At 48.4% G+C, this 19,197-nt stretch overlaps 1 protein-coding gene and 1 long non-coding RNA gene across 4 annotated transcripts; one reads left to right on the top strand and one right to left on the bottom strand.

Annotated features, from left to right (window-relative positions):
* Nucleotides 1-1,553: 1,553 nt before the first annotated feature.
* Nucleotides 1,554-8,752, bottom strand: LOC311601125. The gene is made up of 3 exons (XR_014780464.1): nt 8,579-8,752; nt 7,225-7,373; nt 1,554-1,886 (listed from the first exon to the last, which is right to left on the bottom strand). It is a non-coding gene; the product is annotated as an uncharacterized lncRNA (long non-coding RNA).
* Nucleotides 7,823-15,647, top strand: MAGIX (MAGI family member, X-linked). 3 transcript variants are annotated; one of them, XM_084788519.1, is made up of 6 exons: nt 7,823-7,930; nt 8,762-8,908; nt 11,671-11,753; nt 13,111-13,347; nt 13,444-13,612; nt 15,093-15,647. In XM_084788519.1, the coding sequence occupies exons 1-6, from the start codon at nt 7,882-7,884 to the stop codon at nt 15,383-15,385; spliced, it is 978 nt and encodes a 325-aa protein (XP_084644645.1). In that variant the 5' UTR covers nt 7,823-7,881; the 3' UTR covers nt 15,386-15,647. The 3 variants fall into 3 exon arrangements, with proteins under 3 accessions (XP_084644645.1, XP_084644647.1, XP_084644646.1); XM_084788520.1 differs by lacking the exon at nt 7,823-7,930 and adding an exon at nt 8,066-8,096; XM_084788521.1 differs by lacking the exon at nt 8,762-8,908 and having other exon boundaries at nt 7,827-7,930.
* The last annotated feature ends 3,550 nt before the right edge of the window (nt 15,648-19,197 follow it).

Here is a 19,197-nt window from a genome sequence, read left to right as displayed (position 1 = left end):
GACCTAACAACCCTGGCCTTTCATTTACTGAATCCCCCTCCACTCTGACCCAAGCCCAGGAGAGGTTCTGATCCCCGTGACGGTGCTTCTCTGAGGCTTGGGTGCAACACAGCGTCTAACAGCATGTTGGCCCCTAAAACCTGTGACCACCAGACAGCAGGTGGGCAAGGCATGCAGTAGAGCCGGAAGCTACTGGGGGCTGGATTGGCCTCCTGCTCTGAAGCGTGCTCACTTAGCAAGCACAATACTAGGGGTTCAGTCTCTAAAACTGGATACAACTGGGTGTATTGGGTGCACTGGTATTGCGTGTAATGCTGCCACTCAAGATGCACAGGCAGAGGGGTCAGAAGGTCTTCCTCAGCTATTACAGTAAGTTGGAGGACAGCCTGGGCAGTATGAAATGTCTCCCAAAAAGTCCTGGACAAGCAGGGCGTGGTGGCACACACATTTAATCCCAGCACTTGGGAAGCACAGGCAGGCAGATCTCTGTGAGTTCGAGGCCAGCCTGGTCTACAGATTGAGTCCAGGACAGCCAAGGCTACACAGAGAAACCCTGTCTTGAAAAACCAAAAAAAGCCGGGCGTGGTGGCGCACGCCTTTAATCCCAGCACTCGGGAGGCAGAGGTAGGCGGATCGCTGTGAGTTCGAGGCCAGCCTGGTCTACAAAGGGAGTCCAGGACGGCCAAGGCTACACAGAGAGACCCTGTCTCGAAAAACCAAAAAAAAAAAAAAAAAAAAAAAAAGAAGAAGGAAAAAAAAAAAGAAAAACCAGAAAAAAAAAAGCCGGGTGTGGTGGCGCATGCCTATAATCCCAGCACTCGGGAGGCAGAGGCAAGTGGATCGCTGTGAGTTAGAGGCCAGCCTGGTCTACAAAGCGGGTCCAGGACAGCCAAGGCTACACAGAGAAACCCTGTCTCGAAAAAAAAAAAAGTCCTGGACAACTTTAAGATTCAGTGAATTCTTTCTGGAGCTCCTTCTTTGTCCCTTAATAACTAGAGATGTCAGGTTTCTGTCATCATGTCTTGGGGAACCTGCTTCTCCCAGATATTCCCAGAAAACAGGGTCCATCTACCTCCATCCTCTCCAAGTCTGGGAATCTCTGAGTTACCCTTCAGATGGATTTTGTTTTGTTTCCTTTTGTTTTCCAAGACAGGGTTTCTCTGTGTGGCCTTGGCTGTCCTGGAACTAGCTCTGTAGACCAGGCTGGCCTTGAACTTTGACATGTACCTGTCTCTGCCACCCTAGTGCTGAGATTAAAGGATTAAAGGATTAAAGGAGTGTGCCACCATACCTGGCTCCTTCAGATTTTTTTTTTTTTTTTTTGGTTTTTCAAGACAGGGTCTCTCTCTGTGTAACCCTGGCTGTCCTGGACTCGCTTTGTAGACCAGGCTGGCCTCGAATTTACAGCGATTCACCTGCCTCTGCCTCCCGAGTGCTGGGTTAAAGGCGTACGCCACCACGCCCTGCTTGTCCAGGACTTTTTGGGAGACATTTCATACTGCCCAGGCTGTCCTCCAACTTACTTAATAAGCCTTGCTTACCCAGCCCCGGAAGTTCCCTAAAAAGCCCGCCCCCCCCCCACCTGCAAACCAGAATATTTCCAGATTTTCCCTCCACAGAATCCCTGAGGCCCTCAGTTTTTTCACCAATCCACTCTAGACCTTACATGCCCTGACAACCAGAGTGACCTGGGCAGGCCTCTCCCTGAATTATCCATCTCCCAGAAGATTCCCTAGAGCCTGTTCCCCATCCTCTCTGGTCTTGTGAAGCATCCCTTCGGCTTGGGGTGGGTTCTGGTGTGGTTAAGAGGCCTGGAGCTCAGCAGCTGATGCTGGACAGCTGCCCTTGCCTTTGTTGCTTGGCCAACAGAACCGCTCTATCAGCACCTGTAGGACAGAAAAGGTGATAGCATACAGATCTTGGCAGGGGTGGGAGGGGACATGTAGGAACCAGGCCCAACTGGGCTGCCTGCCTGTCTTGCTGTTTCATATCCTGTTTCTAGCAGCTTCCATGTCTGTGTTTATCTTGGTTAGTTTGGTCATGTTTACTGCTCTGAGAACGCGCCCCTCCCTTCCTTGAGACTTTTCCTCCTGTGTGCAATCACCTCTTGAGGGATTTCACCTGGGAGGAGGATTCCTGTTTTGCTGCCTATAAGAAGGCTCTTTGGAACACTGAAGGAAAACGAGAATAATAAACTGTTGCCGCGGCTGCTGCTGCGGCTGCTGCTCTCTTAGCATGAAGGACCCGCTGTGTTAGTGTGTGTGTGTGTGTGTGCATGAGTTAAATCCGCAGTTCCTCGCCCTCGACTCGGTACCGCGGTGGCATGGGCGCCACAGGGACAGATCCTTTTCTTTCCCTGGCCCACATAGTTACCTCCTCTGCTCATCATAGGCACTTGGCTACATGGCTAGTAGTCTACCCAGTGGACATATGACTACCTGTACCATGTTTTGAGCATGTTTAGAGCAATCACCTGGTGGTCTAATTAGATCTAGACACTGAGGCTGCCCTGTTGCATGCCCAGCATCGGAACCCATGGCCTACTTGGCTAGCAGCAAGGAGAGCTGGGTGAGAGCCAGGAATATTGGGACTTATTTAGCCTCAGGTGCTGCCCCCATTAACTGAGGAGCCTGGATTAGGCTCCTCTTTCCACTGTTTTTCCAGGCACCGGAAGCAGGATTTGGGATACAGAGAAGTTAGAGCACACGCTGAGCTTTGACAAGCAAAGATTGGTGTGTAAAATTGGAGACCAGGCTTATTAGGACATTCTGCAACTTCCACTAGATCCTTGTATATGGTAGGCACTTAGTAAATGTTTGCTTACCACGGTCTCAACTTGGGAATTGGGATGATATGGTAGGGTTGGGCTGGGGAGTAGCCTTGGAGTTTAGGAGGCCACCAGATGTTCAGGAGTCTTGAGCATCATGGGGCTGGAGGATTCAAAAAGGAAGTAGGGCAGGTCCCCGGAAGAATAAGGTAATAGTAGTGACCCAGAAGCTCCGAAGGCACTGGGGTGGGATAAAATATCACCAGTGGAGGAACAAGTACCCTTCACAGAGCTGCAGGAAGATGGCCTGACCAGTGCTGGAGAGATGGCTCAGAGGTTAAGAGCACTGTTTGTTCTTCCAGAGGTCCTGAGTTCAATTCTCAGTAACTACATGGTGGCTTATAATCATCCATACTGAGATCTGCTGGCCTCTTCTGGTGTGCAGGCATATATGTAGTCAGAACACTATATATATGTGCAGAAAATAAATAAATCTTAAAAAAAGAAAGATCAGGCATTGTGGCACTCACCTGTAATCCCAGCACTCGGGAGGCAGAGGCAGGTGGATCGTTGCAAGTTTGAGGCCAGTTTGGTCTACAAAATGAGTCCAGGATAGGCAAGGCTATACAGAGAAACCTTGTCTCAAAATACAAAACAAGAGCTGGGCATGGTGGGGCATGCCTTTAATCCCAGCACTTGGGAAGCAGAGGCAGGTGGATCACTGTGAGTTCAAAGCCAGCCTATTCTACAAAGCGAGTCCAGGACAGCCAAGATAACATAGAGAAAAACCAAAGAACAAACAAACAAGAAACCAAACCAAACCAAAAATATGACCTACGACAATAACTAGGAGTCTCAGAGGCTCATAGACCTGCTCAGGACATCAGCACCAAAGAACTATGCTGGGCTTTGTCAGCTTACACCCATGGGCCAGCGACTATTTCATTATATGGCATGGACAGATTGTGTCCCAACATGAGCCATCTCTCCATATTTTGGTTGAAATATTAAGGCCTAGGTGATGCATAGAGCTCTCCAAAGGATTTGTAGAAAGTACTAATGATGCCTGGGCTAGTGAGCTAGCTCAGTTGCTCAGACATCTGGCGACTAGCCTGACAACCTGAGTTTGGTGGGAGAAACCGGAACTCACAGTTTTCCTCTGAACTCATGCTTGCTATGTATGGCATGTATACCAGACCTCTCACCCCGCCACACAAATGATTTTAAAATTGTAGAATTGCTGGCGTAGAGAGGGATGAGCTATTTTTACTATATTTTATTTGTGTTTGTATGTGAATATGTGTGGAGGTCAGAGGACAACTGGCAGGATTCAGTTCTCTCCTTAAATCACGTAGGTCACAGGACTATAACTCAGGGCCTGTGCCTTGGCAGCAATTGCCTTTATCCCAAGAGATATGTTGTTGACCCCCTTATAAGAGCACCCAGCTCTTTAAGATTTTATTTTAATTTTTATTTATTTATTTATTTATTTATTTATTTTTGGTTTTTCGAGACAGGGTCTCTCTGTGTTAGCATTGGCTGTCCTGGACTCACTTTTTAGACTAGGCTGACCTCGAACTCACAGAGATCAGCCCGCCTCTGCCTCCCAAGTGCTGGGATTAAAGGCGTGCGCCACCACACCCGGCTTATTTTAATTTTTAAAAAGATTTTATTTATTTATTACGTATACAGTGTTTTGCCTGCATGTACATCTGCAGGCCAGAACAGGACATCAGATAACATTACAGAGGGTTGTGAGCCAATATGTGCATGCTGGGAATTGAACTCAGGACCTTAGGAAGAGTAGCCAGTGCCTTTAACCTCTGAGCCATGTCTCCAGCCCTTTACTTTTAATTCTTTGCATGTGTATGTATGTGCCTATGTATGGGTACATGCATGTGAGTACAGATGCTTGAAGAGATCAAAAGCATCAGATCCCATGGAGTTGGAGTGACAGATGTTGTAAGCTGCCTGGCATGGATGCTGGGAACTGAACTCAGGTCCTCTTCAAGACCAACAAGTGGCTTTTTTTGGCGGGGGGTGGGGGGGTGGGGGGCGGGGTTGAGACAGGGTCTCTCTGTGTAGCCTTGGCTGTTCTGGACTCACTTTGTAGACCAGGCTGGCCTCAAACTCATAGCATCCTCCTGCCTTTGCCTCCCAAGTGCTGGGATTAAAGGTGTGTACCACCATGCCCTGCTGAAACACATCTTTTGATAAGCTCGCCTACATCCATGTAGAGGACTCTTAATTCAGATCATGGCTGTTCTGGCAAGAGATCACATCCAAAGATCTTCTAGGTCTATGTGATCCAGCTGGAATACAAACATGCTTTTAATCCAGGAGACAGAGGCAAACAGATCTAAGTTCAAGCTCAGCCTGGTATAGAGCAAGTATCAGGTAAACAAAAGCCTAGGTATCAAGTATCAGGTAAACAAAAGCCTTTAATTCGAAACGAAGGTAAAGTTAGTTTGTAGAGGGAAGCACCCATATTTGAAAGTGATGTCTAATTGAATGGCAGAAAAGGTGACCAATCAGAGAAGATTGGACAGAACAGGATACCAACTGTCACGATAAGATTGAGGACTCTACTTAAAAGAGGCAGTTTTTTAAAAAAGGATTTATTATTTATTTATTATCATGTACACAGTGATCTGCCTGCACATCCACCTGCAGGCCAGAAGAGGGCACCAGATCACATTATAGATGGTTGTGAGCCACCATGTGGTTTCTGGGAATTGAACTCAGGACCTCTGGAGGAGCAGTCAGTGCCCTTAACCTCTGAGCCATCTCTCCAGCCCCAAAAGGGGCAGTTTTACAGAGAGAGCAGGCAGTTTTTACCAGGATGGTAATAGAGAGATGGGTTGCAGAGAGAGAGAGAGAGAGAGAGAGAGAGAGAGAGAGAGAGAGAGAGAGAGAGAGAGAGAGAGAGAACACAAACACTGAGGTGAAGACGGAATGAGCCAGAAAAATAAGAAGAAGCCGGAAGATTAGAGCAGATTGCTGTGTTAGTCAGAGGCCACGCAGAGCAATTCAGAGGCCAAGAGAGAAGCCAGATGGAATAAGTCAGCTGAGAGAGGAGTTTGAGCCAAAACAGTTGAACCAGCTAGCCCAGAGCTCAGAAAAAACAAGTAATGGTGAGCTTATTAAGCAGTAAGTCTCAGAGGCTGAGAATATTCTAGGCCTAGGTTAGCACAAGGAGGCAGTAAGCCTCCCAGACACCAATTACACCAGAAGAATAGAAGTTACTTTTACATATCCCTGACTTTCTTCCAACAAGCCCTGTGGTCAAATGACCTTGAACTCCTGATACTCCTGTTTGACCTTCTGAAGTAGCCAAGACACAGGGCGACGACACCACAGTCAACATTGAAGTTTTGCTTGTTGTTTGAGACAGGGTCTCACCATGTGGCTTTGGCTGGCCAGGAGCTCTCTATGTAGACCAGGCTGGCCTCGAACTCACAGAGATCCGCCTGCCTCTGCCTCCCTGAGTGCTGGGATTACTGGCTTGTGCCACTGTGCCCGGATAACATTTTAAAAGATTTATTTATTTATTTATTATACAGTATTCTGCCCACGTGTGTGCCAGCACTCCAGAAGAGGGCACCAGATCTCATTACAGATGGTTGGGAGCCACCATGTGGTTGTTGGGACCTGAACTCAGGACCTTTGGAAGAATAGACAGTGCCCTTAACCTCTGAGCCATCTGTCCAGCCCCCGGATAACATTTTAAAACTATATGTCTTAGGCTTTAAAGTTTCTCTGAGTGGAACTGAGTCTCACTGAGTTACGCAGGCTGCCCTCCAACCCCAAATCCTTCGGCCACAGTTGCCTATACGCTACAATGATAGGTGTGTGCATCACCATATCCCCCCCACTGCATGGACACACCAGTCTGTGCTTTTACCTCCTAATGGCCTTTTGGGTTTGGTTCCAGTTTGAGGTTATCAACTGATGCTGTGAACTGAATTGCATGGCCCTCCCCTACTCGTTAAGGCTCTAACCCCCAAGTGACTGTCTGCAGATAGGGTCTTAGGAGGTATATGAGGCTAACTGGTTAGGAGGGAAGGGCTTTAATCAGATTGCCTGTAACCTGATAAGAGGAGGAGAAGCTCGGCGTGGTGGCGCACGCCTTTAATCCCAGCACTCGGGAGGCAGAGGCAGGTGGATCTCTGTGAGTTCGAGGCCAGCCTGGTCTACAAAGCGAGTCTAGGACAGCCAAGGCTACACAGAGAAACCCTGTCTCAGAAAAGCAAACAAACAAACAAAAAAAGAGGAAGAGAAACTCTCTCTCTCTCTCTCTCTCTCTCTCTCTCTCTCTCTCTCTCTCTCTCTCTCGCACACACACATGCACACGCGCACACACACACACACACACACACACACACACACACACACACACACACACACACTTCTACTCTCTCTACTGAGTATGAGGGGGACAGCTAGAAAGCAGTTACCTGCAAACCAAGAAGAAAACGATCATCCACGACCAAATCGGCCAGCATCTTCATCTTTCATTTTCCAGGCTCCAGAACAAAAGGAAACCGATCTGTGTCGTTTCAGCCACCCACTCCATAATATTTTGTTATGGTTGCCCCAGGGGAAGCTGACAAGAAAACAAAGGCTTCATAAACACTCATACCCAAGTCTTTATGGAGAGTGTGCATCCTTTTAGATAAGGTCAGAAGTGAAATGGGTGGATCATACGTGTGTGTTTAATTCGTTTTCTTTCTGATTGTTTATTGTTTAACTTTTAAAAATATTGGCAAGTTGTTTTCTAAAGTTAGCATGCCATTTTTACACTTCCAGCAGTCTATTTCCTGCATATCTTGTTTAACAATCGGTATACATGGCTTTTCAGTTTTAACTAGTGCCCAGTTAGGAGGAGCAGAGGTGCCTGGGGCAGAGCAAGGCCAAACTCTGGCTTTACAGGCTCCCGCAAACAGGCCTCCTTGTTTGCGGCCAGGTAGGTCACCTCTCGGGTCTGGGCACCAGGCCTGGGACTGGCCAGACAACAGCCAAGTCCAAGCCTGGGCTAGGAGCCAGGTGAGCGCGCCCCTGTGCTAAAACCTAGTCACTGGACTGCCCTGAGTCCACCAGGCACAGCACGGGCCATGGACTCTCGAGCTGGAAACACTGCAGACCCTAGAGGGAGCCGAAGAGGTACTGTTAGGGGTGGAGAAGAGAGAAAGGCAATGTGACAGTCTAGGCCACCCTGGTCTTGCCTCTGGGCTCCTAATCACTTCCACCCCACAAGTGGTAAACATCAGCCTTAGCGCTCAGGCAGCCCCGGCAGCAGTCAGGGGCCCAGCAATGGAAACCGTTTCAGGTCCCCTTACCCCACAGTCTCAAGGCTGTGTGTGTGCGTGAGTGTGTGTGAGTGGCTGAGGGCACATTGGAAACCTGAGTCTGGGGAGCAGAGTCTGGAGGCATCTGCTGAGCCCAGGCAGGGAGGGAATTAGGTGGGTGGGCTGGGCATTTGAGGAGGGGGAATCTGGAGATGCTAGCGCCCTGAAGGAACACTGGGCCTTTAAGGGAACTCTTGGGTGTAGCGGGGGATGGGCTAGTATACTGGAGGTGAAATTGGGGGCTTCAGGGTTGCTAGGGTGCGGGGGGGGGGGGGGGAGAGGGAGAAGGAAAAACAGGATTTCTGGAGACATTGTGAAAGTTTGGCGTATAGTGTTACTAGGGGACAGTGTGATGAGCTCCAAAGAAATAAATTGCTGGATTCTCAGAGGTGTCCAGGTCTGTTGCTGTCAAATGGCTACCTTCGGGGACTTTATGGGGCAAAGCAGCGGGCAGCGCACACACCTGTGACGGTCGGGGTGGGGTGAGTCCCTGAAGAGGAGAGAACTGTCGGCCAGGTCTGAACTAGTGGCTAGGCATCTCTGGAAATCTGGAGGAGGCATTTCTAGGTCTTTGGACCTAAGAATCGCTCAGGTCGGGGTTCCGCTGCTCTACTTCCAAGATGATTTGTCTCCTTCTCCTTGGTAGGAGGTGGCTTACCCGGGGCCAGGGGCCCCCGCGCTCGGCAGCTCCTGGAGCGCTTGGATGCGCGCCCCCTAGCGGCGCGAGCCGCAGCGGACTTGTCAGCGTTAGTACGGAAGGCGGGTGCCACACTGCGCCTGCGCCACACGGAGGGTAGGTGAAAGGACTTGGTAGGGCTGGGCTGGAGGGGCTGGGCTTCCAGCTAGAAGGCCAGGCGCCGTTTAGGGATTTCGCTGGGAAGGGTTGGGAGCGAGAGAGACTTCATGAACAAGAGTGTATTCCTTTAGGGCTATTGTGATAGATGAGTTTCAGAACATTTGTGGAAAGTTCTGGGCTGGATGGTTATTAAAGTCAGCGGAACTTGGCGTTTGCAACCTTGAACACTCTAGCTACCTGCAAAACATACACACACACACACACACACACACACACACACACACACACACACACACGTGTAGGAGGTGGCAGAATTGGGAACAAGAGAGAGTTAAGAGTAACTTAGTGGGGCCTGAGTGGTGGTGGTGCACACCTGTAATCCCAGCACTGGAGAGACAGAAGCAGGAGGATCTCTGTGAGTTCAAGGCCAGCCTGGTCTACAAAGGGAGTTCCAGGTCAGCCAGGCAGAGTTACACAGAGAGACCCTGTCTCAAAAAAAACAAAAAAACAAAAACAAAAAAACCCAAAAAAACCATGCAACCAAACAACCAAAAAGAATGCATAATGGAAGTAAGGATGATTTCAATACATGTTATAATGTGTGAAACTGTACCAAATGCCATTTCCAAAGAGGAGACACTTAGAGAGAGGTGATGAGTTCTTTACAAAGAGGTGAGTCTGAAATGCCAATTTAAGTGTGGAAGCTCTGAACACATTAGAGGCAGGTTTTTGCTTGTTTTCTTCTGTGTGTGTGTTTAAAGGTTTGACTTTAATTTAATTTAATTTTACAGACAGGGTCTCTCTATGTAGCCCTGGCTGTCCCAGAACTCACTATGTAGATCAGGTTGGCTTAGAGGTCAAAGATCCGTCTGACTCTGCCTCCTAAGTGCTGGGATTTTTTTCTCTTTTCTTTCTTTTTCTTTTTCTTTTTCTTTTTCTTTTTCTTTTTCTTTTTGTTTTTTGTTTTTTTTTTTTTTTAAGACAAGGTTTCTCTGTGTATCCTTGGCTGTTCTGGACTCCCTTTGTAGACCAGGCTGGCCTCGAACTCACAAAGATCCTCCTGACTCTGACTCCTGAGTGCTGGGATTAAAGGAGTGTGCCACCACGCCTGGCCAATTTATTTATTTTCGTGTGTGTGTGTGTGTGTGTGTGTGTGTGTGTGTGTGTGTATATACATGAGTGTATGAAATCTACCTGGAGCTGCAGCTTCAGGCAGTTGTGAACTGCCATGTGTGTGCTAGGAATTGAACTCTAGCTTTTGGCAGGAATAGTAGGAACTCTTTTTTTTAAAAAAATAAACTTTATGTACATTGGTGTATTTGCTTGCATGTATGTCTATGTGATGGTGTCAGTTCCCCTGGGACAGGAGTTATAGACAGTTGTAAGCTTCCATGTGGGTGCTGGGAATTGAACCCAGGTCATTGGAAAGAACAGTCAGCGCTCTTAACTGATGAGCCATCTTATTAACTGACTCTTAACCATCTCCCCCATCTCTTGCTTGGTTTCATGAGATGCACTCTCATGATGGAGACAACATTGGTCTCAGATTGGAGCCAAAGTTGAGCCTCAGCTTCTCTAATGCTGGGATTAATTAATCTTCTGCTGTGGGTGGATCTTGACATGTGAGAAATGAAATGAATTTTGTAGGCGAATTAGAGGTTATGGTCTAGATTCTCAGAAACCAAATCTTGGGATGGCAAACTTCCTAGAAGGCCTCAGGTGGGTTGTTTTTTGTTTTGTTTTGTTTTTGTTTTTCGAGACAGGGTCTCTCTGTGTTAGCCCTGGCTGTCCTGGACTCATTTTGTAGACCAGGCTGTCCTTGAACTCACAGTGATCCACCAGCCTCTGTCTCCCGAGTGCTGGGATTAAAGGTGTGTGCCACCACGCCCAGCTTTTTTGTTTTGCTTTGTTTTTTAAAGATTTATTTATTTATTATTATGTATACAGAGCTCTCCCTGCATGTACATCTGTAGGCCAGAGGAAGGCATCAGATCACATTATAGATGGCTGTGAGCCACCATATGGTTGCTGGGACCAAACTCCGGATGTGGCACATGCTAGGAAGTCCCATTACCGCTAAGCTACACCCTCATTTAGGGTGTTATTCAATACATGCAGCCTAGGTGTTGTTAACATCTGGAAAGAAGATATGGAGGGTTATTATAATGGAGAGAGCACAGGATTACTTAAGAAAGAGTGGGAGTTATTTCTGTAGGCTCAGCCTTAAAGATTACTAGGGGTGAAATAAATAGTGAGTGAGTCTGTGTGAGTTGTACAGAGTAGGCAAACAGGTAAGGTTTAAATGTCAATCCAGGGGGCTGGAAAGATAGCGTTCAGTGGTTGAGAGTACTGGCTGCTTATACAGAAGAACCAGGTTCGATTCCCAGCACATACACATAGTGGCTCACAGTGTAAATCCAGTTCCAGGGCATCTGACACCAGGTACACATGTGATAGACAGACATACATACAAGCAAAACACCTATAAAATAAAGTAAAAATCATTTTTAAAAAGTTAACCCAGGGGTCCTAAGTTGTTTCCCTGTCATATCTTTTTTTTCCTTTTTCTTTTTTTCTTTTTTTTTTGTTTTTCGAGACAAGGTCTCTTAGTGTTAGCCTTGGCTATCCTGGACTTGCTTTGTAGACTAGGCTGGCCTCGAACTCACAGAGATCCACTTGCCTCTGTCTCCCAAGTCCTGGGATTAAAGGTGTGCGCCACACATCTTTTGATATCCCTCTTTGTCTCTTGCATATCTTAGCTGCTAGTGTTCCGGATTCTGCAGATATAGAAGTCACAGACAGTCGCTTGCCTCGTGCCACTCCTGTGGAACATCGACCCCAGGTACTCAATCCTGTGTTATCCCTTTGCTTTTATTGGGTTTTATTTTATTTTATTATCTTTTGATTTTTCGAGACAGGATTTCTCGGTGTAGCCTTGGCTGTCCTAGATTCTCTTTGTAGACCAGGCTGGCCTCGAACTCACAGCAATTTGCCTGCCTCTGCCTCCTGAGTGCTGGGATTAAAGGCATAAACCACCGGGTGTAGTGGCACACACCTGTAATCCCAGCACTCGGGAGGCAGAGGCAGGCAGATCACTGTGAGTTCAAGGCCAGCCTGGTCTACAAAGTGAGTCCAGGACAGCCAAGGCTATCACAGAGAAACCCTGTCTTGAAACACAAAACAAAACAAAATAAAGAAAATAAAAGAAAAGAGAAGAGAGAAAAAAAGGCATGAACTATCATGCCCAGCTCTTTTGTTGGGTTTTAGACAGGGTATCCTCTGTAGCCCAGGCTGGCCTGGAACTTGATAGGTAGACTAGGCTGTCTCTCAATCTCATGGTAATTCCTCTGCCTTAAGACTTTCCAATGCTAGGATTACAGATGTACACTTCCTACACTGTGCTGGCTAGTTTTATATCAACTTGACATAAGCTATAGTATCTGAAAAGAAGGAACCTCAATTGAGGAAATGCCTCCATATGCTCTGGCTGCATATGCAGGCTTTTAAAAGAGATTTGGGATTTTTAAAGAATCTGAATATTTTAAAGAAACTGAAAATTTAATGTGTTTGAATATGTAAAGACTATGGGACTTTTAAAGTTATGATCTTTCTTTCCTTTCCTTTTCTTTTCCTTCTTCTTCCTTTTTCTTTTCTTTCTTTCTTTTTTTTTTTTTTTTTTTGGTTTTTTGAGACAGGGTTTTACTGTGTAGCCTTGTCTGTCTTGGACTCACTTTGTAGACCAGGCTGGCCTCAAACTCACAGAGATCTGCCTGCCTCTGCCAACTGAGTCCTGGGATTAAAGGTGTGCACCACCATACCCGGCTGTTATTCGTGTTTTATTCATTTTTATTTTTTGTGTTTTTTTGAGACAGGTTTTCTCTGTGTAGTCTTGGCTGGCCCGGAATTACTTGTGGACCAGGTTGGCCTCGAACTCATAGCGAGCCAACTGCCTCTGCCTTTCTGAGAGCTGGAGTTAAAGGCATTTTAATGTGTGATATTGGGGATGAATAAGAAAGGAGAGCCGGGCAGTGGTGGTGCATGCCTTTGATCCCAGCACTGGGGAGGAGAGGCAGGTGGATTCCTGTGAGTTCGAGGCCAGCCTGGTCTACAAAGTGAGTCCAGGATGTCTTATTATAGCAAAACTAACCCTGACTAAGACACACACCCAGCTAATTTATATACTTTTGCCCTTATTCCAGCATCGAAGGTCTGAGCCTCTGGGTACATGTATGGAGCCACCTACAGTAGCCCAAAAAAAGGCAAGCTATGCTTTGAAACTACCCCAAGCCACTGGCCGATTTTCTGTGGAGCTGGTCCGAGGTCCTGCAGGCTTTGGTCTCACTTTAAGTGGAGGCCGAGGAGTATCTGAGGATGCTCCATTGGCCGTGCGTGGACTACTGAAGGATGGGCCAGCACAGCGATGTGGTCGTTTGCAGGTCAGTCCTAAGCAACAGTCCGTTCACAGATATCGTCCCTTTCCTTGTCAAGTGGTCTCTATCTGCCCTTCATATACTGCTGTGTTCTTTTTGCAGGCTGGTGATCTTGTGCTTCGTATCAATGGAGAGGCAACACAGGGCCTCACTCATGCCCAGGTGGTGGAGCGGATTCGCACTGGAGGCCCCCGCCTTTGCCTGGTACTCCAGCGGCCTCAAGGGATGGATGCTAGTAGGACTGAGGAGGTTGGAGGACAGCTGAAGAGAGGTGAGGTGGTGGATTTCCTGGGGAAGAGAGGCAGAGATCAGAGAGGGGAGCGGGAAGCACAGAGAATGAAAAGGCTGGATTCTGGGTAGAAAGGGTTTGATGGTCTCAGTGGGGAGTATGGAGGTCCAGTGTCTGGATGGGGTTATATAGATTTCACAAAAATCTCGGACAGGGAATGGGCTCTTCCCAGAATAAGAATGCGAGGATGCTTTTGAGGTCCTAGGAAAGGAAGGAGAAGCTGGGTTTTTTTTTTCCAGAAGAAAAAGTCCTTTATTTTTAAAAATTGTTTATTTATTTATTTTGTTTTTTTCTTTCTTTTTTTAAAGATTTATTTATTTATTATTATGTGTACACTGCTCTGCCTGCATGTACACCTGCAGGCCAGAAGAGGGTGTCAAATTTCATTATGGATGGTTATGAGCCACCATGTGGGTGCTGGGATTTGAACTCAGGGCCTCTGGAATAGCAGTCAGTGCTCTTAACCTCTGAGCCATCTCACCAGCTCCTATTTTTGTTTTGTTTTGTTTTGTTTTTTTCGAGACAGGTTTTCTCTGTGTAGCCCTGCTGTCCTGGACTCACTCTATAGACCTGGGCTTAGCTCAAACTCAGAGAGATCTGCCTGCCTCCACCTCCCCAGAGCTGGGTTTGAAGGCGTGAGCCACCACTGCCTGGCTCAGAAGACAAAGTCTTAGTCTTTTTTTTTTTTTTTTTTTTTTTTTTTTTTGGTTTTTCGAGTCAGGGTCTCTTTGTAGCCTTGGCTGTTCTGGACTCACTTTGTAGACCAGGCTGGCCTCGAACTCACAGCGATCCGCCCAACTCTGCCTCCCGAGTGCTGGGATTAAAGGCGTGCGCCACCACGCCCGGCCCAAAGTCTTAGTCTTTAGAGAAGGCAGCATGAGGTCTTAATAGGAAAATGGGGTAAGAAGGGTTGAGAGCCTGGGGACCCTGCTGTCTGAGATGCACTGCATGCATAGGCATCTGAGAAGCCATGTGGGATCCCATCTCCCAGATACTCCCTTGTAGAGTGGAAGGACTTTACGTGTGAGAAACAAATAAACGGGGCTGGCAAGACAGCTCAGTAGATAAAGAAAGGTGTTCGCCGCCAAGCCTCAGGACGTGAGTTCGATCCCTGGGAGGAGAGACTGGATCCCGTTCAAGTTATCCTGTAACCTTGCATACATGCGCCCTCCCCTGCCCCCCGCCCCCCCCCCCGGGCCCCGTTTAAGAACTGATCAGTAAGTGAAAGGAACCAAAGGAGGAGAGGTGAGAGAGAGAGGAGATTCTGGAATCTCACATGGGCCAATGTCAGGGTTTGATTCGTGTGGTACTTGTCCTGGATTGAGGGTGGATCTGGAGCTGGGGAGTGTAGAGAGGTTTGTGAGGGAGTGGCACCTCTGGGCCTTGAGGAGAACTTTCCCTAAGGGCTTTTCGGACCACTTTACATTCCCCGCTCCAGCCACTCAATCTTGGCTATCTCCAGATCGCAGCCCAGATCCTAGGGGAAGCAGGATGACGAAGTCTCGCAGCACCATTTCCCCAGTTCACCACCGGCCCAAGACCCGGCCCAGTCCGGAACCTACTCCAGAGGCTGTAGGTGTTGGCCACGCGCTTCACGCAGCGGAGCACCCCGCAGAAGACCTGGACGACCGTATCCCTGGTACCCCTGGACCCTGGCTGGTGCCCAGCGAGGACCGGCTCTCACGGGCTTTAGGGGCTCGGGGTGGGGGCGCGCAGCTTGTTCAGGAGATGGCAGCTGGAAGGCGGAGGCACTGAGCACCAACAGACAGCTCTGTGGTCACTCGGTGGGTGAAGTCCCACCTGGTTCAAACTTTTCCCTTACAGCTTTAACTTGATCTAGTGCCCTCCCACTACACACTGCACAGTGGACTGGTCCCCACCCCTTCAAGACGCCAGTGGTATGGCCCTCCCAAGAGCCCAGAGCGCTGGCACCCCACCGCCCCCACCCGCTGCGTGCTTGCAGCTTCTCCTGGTTCCTTCCCGGCCGGGCCGGGAGGTAATAAAATAGCTGGATCCAGTCCTAACTTGCCAGGTGCTCTAGGCAGGGTGAGGCTTCTCAGTCCACTCTGGAGGGGAGGGGTGGGTTGAGCTGGTTTCGATGATGCTGCGCTTCCTTCATGCCACCAGCTGGATCCTTATTTCAGCTTGTTCCCCAACTTTGCTTTGCTTTGCTAACCCCTGCACTTCGCCCCGTCCATTCATTTCACTTCTGGAGTGCGCACGTTATTGCATTTGGCGTGGGGAAGGCAGAAGTGGGCCTGCTGTGGGGGTGCCCCGGTAGGCTCAGGGTTCCCGCATGGAATCCTTCAGACCCTCAGCCGACAACAAGATAAACACATCTTAGAAGCCTGGCGCCTTCCTCCACCCAGAATCTGTGGTGTCCCACTTCCGGCTTGAAAAACTAGCTTTAACTGGCTCGTAGACTGCTACCTTAGGGGCGCAGGGCTGGGGCCCTGGGATCCCACTTAGAGACGGAGCGGGGAAGTTGTGAGTCAGCGCCCAGGGTGGGCCAGGCTAAAAAGGGCTGGTCGAAGTCTTTAGGCCACGCCTCCTCCCTTTCCTTAGATGGTGATCAACTGCACTGGGCCGTCCTGGTCTGGAAGAGTCTAGAGATTCCTCTCCACCCGGGGAGTTGAGTCGTACTGTCAAATGCTTATATGGAAAGTAAACTCCAACTCGAGTAGCTACAAAGCAGGCGCGGGCCAATGCTACAAATGTCCAGTCACCTTGCTGTTAACCACATCCTGAACACTTAGTCCCATCCCCCAAAGAGGGAAGTTGTGGTCTTAAGCAGGCAACTTTCGCCCCTATGAGGAGGATGGGGTGGAGTGGGGTGGGGTGGGGTGTGGGGGGGGGCGGGGGGGGAAGAAATGACAGGACGAGAGTCTCAGGTGGCACTGGGGGTGGGGCCGACTGCCAAAGCAAACAGGACAGCTAGCCACTGGGGTAGAAAGTCGTGAACACTTCAAGTGTTGCTGTGTGGGTGGGTGACTTCCAGCTACTCATGACTCAGAAATCAGGAAAGGGTTCTAGCACACAATTCCTAAACTGTCACACCCAGGGGACTAATATAGTAAACCCCAGCCACCATTTGCTTTGTTTAGCCTCACCCTGCTAAGTCGCTTTAATGGAGTGTTTCTTTTTATCTCGTTAGCCCACCTACCCAACAGCTCTCATAGATCCTTTCACAAAGGATGCAAGTGAGGCCCAGAGATGGCAAATCGATCAGAGGGGAGAGCTCAAAGCAACAGTAGGTAGAGCTTGGTTTGGGAGCCATGTATCTTAATCTCGGCCATATTTGGCAACTACCAGGTGACCCTCACCTGTATACCTGCTCTAGAATAGTTCTGTGGTGACGCCAGGAAGGAAGGCAAAGCTATATGTTTGTGTAGCTAGTATAGTGAAAGCATACCAATGTCAGACAAGAACGACAAGGATCCATAAAAGAGAACTTCCAAGAGAAGTGAGAGAAAGAGTTTTAAGGGCTGGAGAGATAGCTCAGTGGATTTGGAGCACCGACTGCTCTTCCAGAGGTCCTGAGTTCAGTTCCCAGCGACCACATGGTGGCTCACAACCATCTGTAATGTGATCTGATGTGCACGGTATACAGAATAAATAAACAAATAAACAAACAAATAAATAAAAGAGTTTTAAAAGGAGGTTATGGCTGGAGAGTGAGTAGGCCTGGAATTTCTCCACATGGAAAGCCGAAACAAGAGAATCACACGTTCTAAGCCAGCCCAAGCGCCACAGTGAGAGACTGTCTCAAACAACAACCGACCAAACAAAAGGACAGGCTAGTGGGGGTGGGGTGGGGGTGGGTGGCGCAAGTCTTTAATCCCAGCACTTGGGGAGCTGGGTGAGTTCGAGGCCAGCCTGGTCTACAAAGTGAGTCCAAGACAGCTAAAGCTACACAGAGAAACCCTGTCTTGAAACAAACCAACCAACAGTAACTCGTGGGTTCTACTGGGGGATGGGGGGGGCGCTGCTGGCCTGGGTTGCAGACAAAGCTTTTGAAATGGAACCTGAAAGGACCAGAAGCCAAACAAATGAAAAGCTGGGCCAGCAGGGCACCCATAGCAATGGGAGCCGCCAGTACAGAGTCTGAGCTGTCATGTTCCACAGGTCAGGGATTTCTCACTGCTTGAATGCATGCGCTCAACTCTGGGAAAAAAATGTCTCACCCTTTCCAGTGCTCGTTCTTTCAACAATGGCTATTGTAAAAGGGAGCCCTGTCCTTAATTTGGAAGGGACCTGGGTTTGGGGTAGGGCCAGGTGGGACCTTAAGTTGGAATTCTGGCCTTCCAATGACTTCTTTATACTTGAGGTGAGTATAAAGCCAACACACTGGGGTCGGAGGTATCCTGATTTTGGGTAACCAGGCACATGCCTCAGAGTGAGACACCAACACGGCCAGGAGAAATTAATTGCTCAAGGACACATTGCAAAAACCGTCAACTTTCTTAGGCAAAATTACATTGCACCCGTTCCTTACCTTGCCCAGCTCTCAGCCAAAAAAACGTATGCTTTCTCCAGTTCTGCAGCCAAAGCTAAAGCTGGTTTGGCCTCTCTTCTCAGACCCAGGAAACTGAGGTCCAGCACTTAGGCTGAAGACTTCCCTGGCATTCCACAGCACAGAGGAAGCAGCCACCGGCTGCCTGGGCTCTAAGCAGATTGGTCGTATTCACAACTGTTCACCAGGATGATCACCAAGTCCTGTTCTCCCTCGGTCTTTGCACCATTATTTCTATTTTTTTCTTTCTTTTTTTTTTCTTTTTGGTTTTTTCGAGACAGGGTTTCTCTGTGTAGCCTTGGCTGTCTTGGATTCCCTTTGTAGACCAGGCTGGCCTCGAACTCAAAGTAATCTGCCTGCCTCTGCCTCCCGAGTGCTGGGATTAAAGGCGTGCACCACCCCCCACCCCCACCCCCACCCCCGGCCGCACTATCATTTCTAACCAAAGCCTTGCAAACTTTGGAAACTGACCGCACTGTCACCATCTCACTTTGGTACCATTTGACTACACAACCTGACTGACCTAATCAGGAACGATTTTCTATCTTTATTCATCCCACTTATTGTGAACGTTTACACCATTGCTGGAGGTAATTAAGTTTTAATACCCGCAGATCCGGTCGAGAGGGTTAGGTAATATACTGTAAGTCAGTGGTTCTCAACCTTCCTAATGCTGTGACCCTTTAATACAGTCCCTCATGTTGTGGTGACCCCCAACCATAAAGATTTTTCTCAATTGCTATTTCATAACTGTAGCTTTGGCTGCTGTTACAAAACGTAATATAAACATCTGTGTTTTCTGATGGTTTTAGGCAACTCCTGTGAAAGGCTCACTCGACACCAAATAGGTTGGGACCCACACAGGTGGAGAACCACTGCTATACACGCAAAGGGAGAACCACTGCTATACACGCAAAGGGAAAACTTTCTAAAATTCAAAGCACTCCGAATTCAGGAAACATACCTGGCTTCGAGAATTTTGGGTTTAAACAGGGCCTCGGCCACTTTTTCAGCTAATGAAATTGAGTCATTCTGTGGCTTCTTGGCCTGTTGG

Source organism: Acomys minous (genome assembly GCF_964271855.1).
Source record: "Acomys minous genome assembly, chromosome: 7".
Classification (NCBI taxonomy): Eukaryota; Metazoa; Chordata; class Mammalia; order Rodentia; family Muridae; genus Acomys; species Acomys minous.
This window is presented reverse-complemented; position numbering and strand designations above follow the sequence as displayed.